The following is a 9,509-nucleotide window of genomic DNA, read 5'->3' as shown; positions in this document are numbered from 1 at the left end:
CCACTCCTCTCTTGTCAGCCCAGGAAAGGCTTCACTCAGCTGGGGTGAGTTTGGCCTGGGGCTGGGCTCACTGGTGGAGGTTAACTCCAGCATAAATAAGCATCTTTGGACTCATTACAGGGATTAGAGAGTAATTCGCCTGCGAGGAAGGAGACGACTGCCAGGGTTTTGGTACAGTTTACTACAGTCTTATAGGGGCGAGGGCCCTTGAGATTACAGAGGGAGAGAGATGGAAAGGCAGCAAAAGAGAGAAAGGCCAAGGGAAAAGAGAGGATGGCTGTCAAGTGTGTGTGAGTCAATCCAAGCCCCTGGCTGCCCCCTTGATCTTCAGCATGTTGGGGTGCTGTGAAAACGGATAATGGGAGTTAGAACGACCAGGGCTGTCTAGAGAGAAGTGTACTGATTGTTATAACTTTCCCTCATCCCTCGCTCTCTCTCACTCCTCCACTTAACTAAATAAACACCCAAGAGGTAGCACTCTATCAATTTTAATGATGTTGAAATACAATTTAGGCACAAAATACACAACAAATGCTAATTTGGCCATGATGAGAGGCATCAGAAATTCCTCCCATTATTTATTCAGCTGACTTTCTGCATTTTTCATCAGAACAAATATTCCCATTTCAACAAACACACACACACACACCCACGCGCCCCATCACAGAGCCAATTTGGAGCATAAATCAACACATTCACTCATCAAATATATGCCCCATGTGGTGCTCTGTAGTCTGTCCAGTGCACCAAAGACAAATAATTCCATCCAAAGTCCAGCCAGAGAAACAGAGGGCACAGAAGACTGTCAATATATGCACACATACATTAAACATAGCAGACAACTGTGTGCTTAGAAAAGACACAGTAAGGAAAAGTCCTCCTATCATAAAGTCATACGTGACTAAATATTTTGAAAGAAAAAAAAAAGCAAATACTGGGAACAGATGAACACAATTTCTTCAGAAATTAACATTTCTATCAAGGAGATAGGAAACAGAGGTAGGAGATGGACTACCAGAAATATTCCTCATATATGAAACTCGTACTAAGAACCAAATGTAAAGTTTTTCTGTCAGAGTATCATATATATGAAAAAAACAGCATGAGAAAAAAAAAAAAACAATGAAACGGTGTTTGTACTTTCTTATACCACTTTCATATTACTGGTGGCACACAACCTCCTAAGTCCGTTTTCTGTATAAATAATCAATGAATAAGTCAATCAAGTTTAATCATTGGCTTCTCTAAATATGACTGCCCAATGCTAACATAAGTTTAAAGGGTTTTGAAAATGTTTGCAAAAACAGTTAATATGTTTCTGAGACTCAAGTTGTTTCAAGCTGACAGAAGTCTGATTTGGTCATGTCTGTTAGCTTCATCTTAATGATCCAGATTCATGGTAAATAGTAATAATTAAAAAAAAAATTATTTGCTAAAGATAAAACACTACTTGCTTCTTACATTTTACCAAATCTTTGCTTAAGTAATCCTCAACTATCCCTTTCATTCAGATCACGTTTCTAGCAGTTTTCTCTCAGCAGGATGGAACCATCACCTGCCCACAACCCGCATGTCCATCTTCACCACATTGGGCGTCCCTGCTTCTGCCCCACATTTCGGACATGTGAGGTAAGCGTCGGCTATGCTGTGGCTTTTAATGCAGTAGTAGCAGAAAACGTGCTGGCACCCCACCGTATGAGGCATTGTTGGCCATTCTCCACATAGTCCACAGTTTTTCCACATGTCTTTTCCCTCTCTTTTGCTTTCTTCCTCAGAATCTTTTCTTCCAAGCACATGCAATAACACCGCTGCTTTCAGTTTCCTTAAATTTACCAGCGGTAACAGGAAGATGAGGAACTCGGCAAAGCCATGCCACAGTAGTTCCCGGTTCATGTACTGGTAAGTTACATCTCGAACCACATTAGGTTTACTGAACACAGCCTGAGCTCCCGCAATTCTTTCAGGTAGGGCAGGGTGGCGGCCATTTCTTAGGAAAACTAGGAAGTTGACAAAGGTAGCAAACTTTGCCAGACCAGAAAAAAGAGTTAGGGCTTTACGGAGACTTTGTTGCAGCAAGCCACCATCCAATTCCGAAACAGCCCCTCTTGGACTCAAAGACAAATATGGCAGCAGACGGTAGCAACGCTCCTGCAGCCAACGGGGGCCTGCAGTAAGTATGGCAAGATCCAACTTCTGACGAGGGGACAGTGATCTGTAGTGGGGAGATGATGAAGATGTGCTTTGATAGTGCAGGCTTAGTAGAGATTGACCTATTGTGGCATTGCTAGAATAAAGAGTAAACCTCCAGAGCAGCAGATAAAGTAATGCTTTCAGTTCAGGCTCCACCGGGGTGAGCAACCCTGGGCGGCAGTATTGGAAACACTGAGTGAACTGGGTCCACAGCAGTTGCTCAAGAGCTGAGTCTAGCTCCAGGGCATCCAGCTGGCTGATGCGCAAAACTGGTGGGTCAACTGCAGATTCTGAATCATTAGATCGAGCTGTCCTTTTGTTGTTCAAACCTGCTGAAAAAAAAAAAAAAAAATCAAGTCAGATATTAATTAGGCTTTGAGATTTGTATTTGATGTATCATTTTCATAATGATTTAACTTTGGTTTAATTTGGAAACCAATTCATTAATATAGCTTCTCTAAATGTAGAGTTTGAATAGAAGAACCTGTGATCACTAACATTTTTCTAAAGGGAACCTGGACAGCAAGATACAAACAATCAAAAGTTTTCAAGTAACATATTAAGTTGAAATAGAAAGAGTGGATTTTTCCCCAAGGCTCCTACAAATTTTTCATATAAAAATTCCATATATCTTTAAACTACAGAGTTTTCAGACATTTTTTTTAGCCCATTTTGAAACTAGACCCACTAAGATTCACAATAAATTCACAACAGATGTCAAGACAGACAAATGTGATTGTATAGGTGAATGCATGTATGGATGGATAACTATACCATCTATCCTATTTACTCTCCAAACTTTATTTCCAGGCAATATTCTCTGGATTACACCTTTTTCATTAATCTTTTCCCCATAATTTTTTCATAGAATTTCAGACTCATGGACCTTGTTCTGAAAAAAAGAGCAGTAATGAAGAACACTGATGTCATATGACCATTATTATTTTATTATCTTAAAATCTATTTAGGTTAAAATCCCCTCCGAGAAAAAGAAAATGTATAAAGAATCACTTCTATCACAGGACAACTTTGTTATGAGGAGCAGAGAGGCCCTGGAGGGGAAGCCCATCCTATTAGAAAGGTTATTTTTCTTTACACAGAAACGGAAATCACTTTTCACATGTAAAACCCGTTCTTAATGCAAGCTTTGAGCTACGGCATACGGTGAAGCAGGGGGTCTTAGAATGCTTTCTGCACTGTATAAACACTCACCATTCTACACACTAGACACACACCCACATAGTAGGCAAAGCTAAGGGGCTATCGTTGCCTGCTCCCTCCAGAGATAGGGGTGTGTGTACAAATCACATCACCAGGGATTAGGCTAACGGCACAGTCTCTGGTACACCATAAACATCTGCCAAATGTGGAACAATCCCCCCTTCCAAGATTCAGCTCCATATGGGATCTCACCATTGTGTCATCTGGGCTACTTTGTGCTGCATACATTTGCAAACTGCTCAGTTCCCCAGTTTTATCTGCCCTTTGCCCGACTGAAACGCCTAAGAGGTGGAAGACTAACTAACACATTGAGAGACAGACGAAAAAGGCCACCGAAGGAGAGAGCGAGAGAGAGAAAGAGACAGAGAGAGGCCTTTTCTTGACAGTAGCTTTTGTGTCTCCATGAACAGGATTTGTCACGAGGCTTTAAAAGAGATTTCCACCGGGTAAATATGGCAGTTTTGACAGAAAGAGAGAGGGATGATGGTCACTTTAGATGCTTCTCAAGAAGGTTAAAAAAAGCCCATCCTAACATTCTGGGCCAATACTGAGGTATACAGGACTGTATGTGTATTCAAGACATTTAAATAGAGCCAGGATACACCATCCAAATAAGTGAGAATTAGCAAACCGTTGAAAAAAAGTGAATTTACGCTGAACTAAGCAGGTATGACAAATTTATTGAGCTTTCTTTGAAATGCTGCCATGTTAAGCGACCAGGACCTCGTTTGTGATGGGAGAGGAGTGTGGATTATAAAATATATATAAAAATATAGCAGAAAATAGAAGTAGCCTGAATGTGTATGCCAACCAATAAACAGGCTCTGTTTGTTCTGCTTAATCTGAAAGTTTTCCTTTGATGGAGGAAAATTTAGAGATTATATGCATGTGTGTCTGGCCATGAATGCATGCCAAGGAAAGCCTTGATCTATGTGGGGCTCTAATGCAACACTAAGTTAATCTATCAGTCTATAGCTGACACACACACAAATACTCAAATCGACAAATACACACACTGCCAGGTGGTGGAAATCCCCATCACAGCAGCAGTACTCTCAGGAGAGTAAACCCGACCGGGTCCAATAGTCTTTTCAAAGCTTTTTATCGAGCAGTTTACAAGTTATGAATGAATATGTTTTATTTGGGGAAACACGGTATTGACAACCACCTATCAATAGTAATGTGACTATTGTCAAGGGTCTGTCAATATTAATGTAATTATGATGTAGAGGGATCAGAGGGAGGCTGGAGTCGAGGGCCAAGTAACATCTCCTGCCCACTGCCATATCAATAGCTGGGATTGTTATTGACAGCTTCCCTTCAGACTTGCAGGACTTGCCAAATATATAACAAGCAGGCACTTCAGTCAATGCCGGGCTGCCTATAAAAATTAAGCATTTGAATTTACATGGCTTTTACCGTGGACAGCTGGAAATCCATGTTCCTTATGTAATACTCAAAAGTCACAGTCGATACAAGTGTTTAGGCAGCAGTGACAGGGTGTGTTAGAGGCAGTGTTTTTTACAGTTCCCCTACAAACCTGAAAGATCAGAGATACAGGGAAATAAATTATTTATTTGAAATACGTAGACGCATATAGTGTATCCACAGTTATTAGCACCCATGGAAAAATGTGAAAAAATAAATTAATAAAATAAACTGAAATAAAATATAGCTGTCTTTTATTTCAGTAGTATAGTATTATGTTTTGATTTTTTTTTTAATTCAACCTTTAATTCATGTATATTTGTTAAGTGAGTATAAACTCCCATATTGGGCAATAAGTGTTTTCTATTGTTATCATTATTATTATTATTAAAAAATACAATAATTGAAGTCACAATTAGCTGCACACTTGCTGCAATTTTTTTTCAACCACATCCTTTTTTATCAATAGGTCAGGAATGAACACTGAACCATTTGGTGACAGATATTTGAATAAGTGTAAACATTACACATATTTTAAAAGATACTTACTAATTATTGCTAGTTTTAATAGCAATACATTTTTAGCTTATATATATTTCCCAACATGGGACTTTTTTCTCTCGGTGTCTAAAAGAGAATTAAATAAAAAGTATGACTTTTCAAAAATATTCAGTGTGAGATTATGCTACCACAATAACAGACAAATTCATCTCAACAGATCCTTTGGTGGCTGCAGATTTCAGAATTCTTTTGGTCAGCCAACCAACTCACAAATAAAAATAAAACTATTTAGGAGAGTTGGTGGCAAATGAAAATGAATCTGAAAGCAAATTCATCTGGAAAACCTGTTGACTTCCTTTTTTTAAAAGTCAGACATGAAAAAAATAGATAAAAAAATCAGATTCCTTGGAATGTTAAAAGGTATTTCGATTCAGATCAGGGCTGATTCTCTGGGTTGTTCCATTAGTTTGTGCATGCTATTTAGACAAAGATAGCACACTGACTCAAGGCTGACTATGATAGCTTAGGGACAACAACCACAACAACAATATCCAATCTAACATGAATCCCACTGTAACACTGCTCCGAGGCAAACGGGGCCATGGCCAATGTGAGGAAGAAGAGGAGAGGCTACAAAAGCATACAGAGCATCAGCCTAGAGCTTCGGAGCAGAAATGGGTCCTCTGAAAGCTAGACAATAAGCCGTAATGTCAGTTACCCTACAGAACGATGGATAGACAAAAAGACAGACACGTCAGCTGGCACATCAAAAAACCGCCAGATGGGAGCTTTGAGCTATCGTCTACAGATACATTGAGACAAAAAAAAAAAAAAAAAATTGGCTGAAAAGATAACTAAAGTGAAAAAAAATATAAGGGGGTGGGAGACAGATAAACCCAAACCTTTCCCTAGAAGCTGACCTTGAGGATGACGGTCACAACAAAGAAGGAGGGACCATTCTGTAGCACATACAGCTCAGCCACACTGAGGAGAATCCATCCAGGGAATAGCCTATAGACAGAGGAAGACCTCACTTTCTTCTTGACCTTGGCTTTGGTGTCTGGGGAGAGCAGGAGGGTGTTTAGGACAGGGGGCTGAAGACTGAGGGGGTGGGGGGATGCTGGGAAGATGGACAGTCTCTAGGGAACTGCATTTTGCGGTTTTTTTTTTTTTTTTCTGCAGCAGTAATGCTACGAAGCCACTCAGTGACAGTGACAGCTATCACTCGCTGTCACTGGAAACAGTGTGTCCAAAAGGTCTCAGTTTGGCTTTTTATGTATTGCAACACTCAAATTACTAGGCACTTAGGTGTGGTATTTGCATAATGTATTGGCTAAATTAGTGCATAAATGTCCGCTTGGCTTTCTATGATGCTTGGAGAGGGAAACAAGCTGTGCATTGGCAAAGCATGCTGGATTACAGCATTACATTTTTTGTTTCCTTTTTGTGCATGCAAATTAATTGCTATAAAAGCTCTGGTGGGAAAATATAGAAAAAAAAAATCTCTCAGCACTACTGTTTCTTTTGTCCAACTTCCCTTTACTAGCCTTCTATCAACAGGAATGAGTGAGGACCTATTACTCAAAGCTTGCAATGTCTGCACTATAAAAAAAAAAAAAAAAACGGATGAGAATGTCAAATTTAAAACTTTTAAGAGAGTGATGTCATACAGCAGACTACAGACAGTACTGGGGACACTAAGATCACCCCGGCGGTAAGCAGACTAATTGTTATGAGTCCGTTTCATGAAAAATGAATGTGAGTAGATGCACAGAGGGGTCTTTGGGTTGTGTGTGCATCAGAGGCTAATGCTTTATCAAGGCTTCCCCTTTTTCTCTAATCACCCAAGACTCCTTTGAGCCATGGGGTGAAAGCCAAGTTAATGCATGAACACACACACACAAAAAAAATAAAAAATACACACCAGCTAGAACCGTACATGTGATGCACAAAAAATGTCTTCTCCTTATTTGGGTTTGCTCAGAAGGTAAATTATTTAGAAGAGTTAATTGATTTCATGAGTACGAAGGTTGAGTATGCTAAAACTGTATGAGTAATAAGTACGAGGGTCTGCGGCAAACAACTTAAAAAGCCATGAAACATTAAAGAGCAGAAAAGCACAATGAGTGCGCAGGAAAACGCAGAGCACCTAATAAATGCGAGAACCAAATTTGCGTGTTCCTTAAGAATCAATGAGAGAGCAAGTCATGCAAATAAAACATGTTATCCCATTGAATATTTGAGCCGTATGGTTTTTTTTTTTCCAGCTTCTTCTCATGCCTGAAAAGTGGGAAAATATATAAAAATAATGTTGGATAAATGAAAAAGCTGCTAGTTATTTAAATCTCTTAAACTATTTGCATGACTGCTGGGTGGAAAATGTTCAAAGTGAGATGAAGCTGCTCTTTGTCTACTGTAAAAGAATGTGGGAGAATGCGAAGGCTACAGTAAACGCAATCAATCAAATCCAAAGTATAGAAGCTACTTTTAAAGTTCTGATTCATTTTAAATTAAAAATTGAATTCCAATAAAAATATTTTGCATTTTGACATTGCACACATTTCTGATTAAATGTTCAGTAAATATCTTCACTGATGTCATGCTCCCAATTTTCTGGGAACTGTTTCTTATTCTAACATTAGTGTGGATCTGTCCACAAAACAAGATCTAAAATGATGAGAATAAGCAAGATTGGTGTGAAAGAACTTGACTGGCCTGAGCTTCATCTGATAAAACATCTTTAGGATGAAGAAGAGTGGTTGGTGTCAGCTAGCCAGGCCTTCCTACCCAACATCAGTGTCTGGTCTCACAAATGAATTTCTGGAAGCATGCTCAAAGAAATCCCAGAAACACTCCTAAATGTTGTAAAAATCTTGCCTAGTTAAAGCTATTTTTAGTATAAATGGATGTCTTTTTTTTTCTTTTTACTGAATTAATGCATTTTGTGGGTTTAAATAAAAACTGGTCCAAATGGTCAAACCTAAAGCACACCGGTTTAGAATAAAAAGTAGACTTATGCCAGCATAGTTCAGTTGTAAATCTATGACCTTAAAACACACATTGTTTAAGCTGAATTCTAGTCTCCATAAATTATTTCAAATGCTATATAATCATGTTCCAAATGTGAGCCTGTTAACATGCCTATAGTTCTTTTTTTATATTCTGCCAATTGGCTAACACAAATATTGATATCACAAGTCAAACAGCCATACCTCAAATATGTTTTTTTTTTCTTTCTTTTTTTTGTAAAAATAAAGCAAGATCATTATGCGATTATTGGGGCAGGGGAATTGGATTTTGGTAGCAGATTTGCAAACAGTACAGTCAGCACTGGAAAAGAGAGATATAACCAAAAGACAGATAAGGGTAGAGGAGAGATGATTGGGTTGAGAGGAATGAAGTGAGTAGTCTCTTGAAGAAAATCAATAAGATCAACTTTGCCTTGAATCTCAATGCGGAAGGTTTTGATCTCTAGCCCTGATTATTTTTGGGAATAATGGAATTATGTGCGTGGATGCAGAACATAATCTTGAAGGAGCCCAGAGTCTCACACGGTTACTAATCAAAGTTTCATTAGGTATATATACACCTGGAACGCACACAAATTGAATAATAATTCCCAGTATATTTGATCGTTTGTGTTGTATGCTGTGTGCATTAAACATACCGATAGAGATCAACAATCGATTTTACTTTAAATGCAACCATGAAGCAAGTGGAAAATAAGACCACAGAATCGAGGGAAACACAGGAAACCCTGACACTGCAGATTAACCGCAATGCTGGACTATATAGAGCTTTTTAACGCCATTAAAACGCAGCAGGTTTGCCATTACTATAAATAATACAGATATAGTATCCAACTAATGTTAATACGTGTATTCTTACCCATTTCTATTCGGTGAAACGTACACATCAACTGTTCTCTCCCCTGATATATCCTGCAGACAGCGTGTTTTTCCGGGTTGTGCAATTTAGCCCCGCCTCTTAAAGGAAACAAACCAATTGCGTAAACAAACGATATGATTGACGGAGTTGGAAAGGAAATTAACCAATAGCGTAACGCAGTTCAGAATCAGCGGCACAAAACAGAAAATGATCGTTGATTTGCTGGGATTGATCCGATCGCCGTACTTTCTGATCCGTATTTGTTCCGTTCTGTTCTGAAG

General features: G+C 38.9%; 1 protein-coding gene across 2 annotated transcripts; it reads right to left on the bottom strand.

Annotated features, from left to right (window-relative positions):
- Positions 1 to 1,074: 1,074 nt before the first annotated feature.
- On the bottom strand, positions 1,075 to 9,304 carry pex2 (peroxisomal biogenesis factor 2). 2 transcript variants are annotated; one of them, XM_023325961.1, is made up of 2 exons: positions 9,229 to 9,304; positions 1,075 to 2,522 (listed from the first exon to the last, which is right to left on the bottom strand). In XM_023325961.1, the coding sequence occupies exons 1-2, from the start codon at positions 9,254 to 9,256 to the stop codon at positions 1,552 to 1,554; spliced, it is 999 nt and encodes a 332-aa protein (XP_023181729.1). In that variant the 5' UTR covers positions 9,257 to 9,304; the 3' UTR covers positions 1,075 to 1,551. The 2 variants fall into 2 exon arrangements, with proteins under 2 accessions (XP_023181729.1, XP_023181730.1); XM_023325962.1 differs by having other exon boundaries at positions 1,075 to 2,519.
- Positions 9,305 to 9,509: the final 205 nt, after the last annotated feature.

The sequence above is a fragment of the Xiphophorus maculatus genome, chromosome 21 (genome assembly GCF_002775205.1).
Source record: "Xiphophorus maculatus strain JP 163 A chromosome 21, X_maculatus-5.0-male, whole genome shotgun sequence".
Classification (NCBI taxonomy): domain Eukaryota; kingdom Metazoa; phylum Chordata; class Actinopteri; order Cyprinodontiformes; family Poeciliidae; genus Xiphophorus; species Xiphophorus maculatus.
This window is presented reverse-complemented; position numbering and strand designations above follow the sequence as displayed.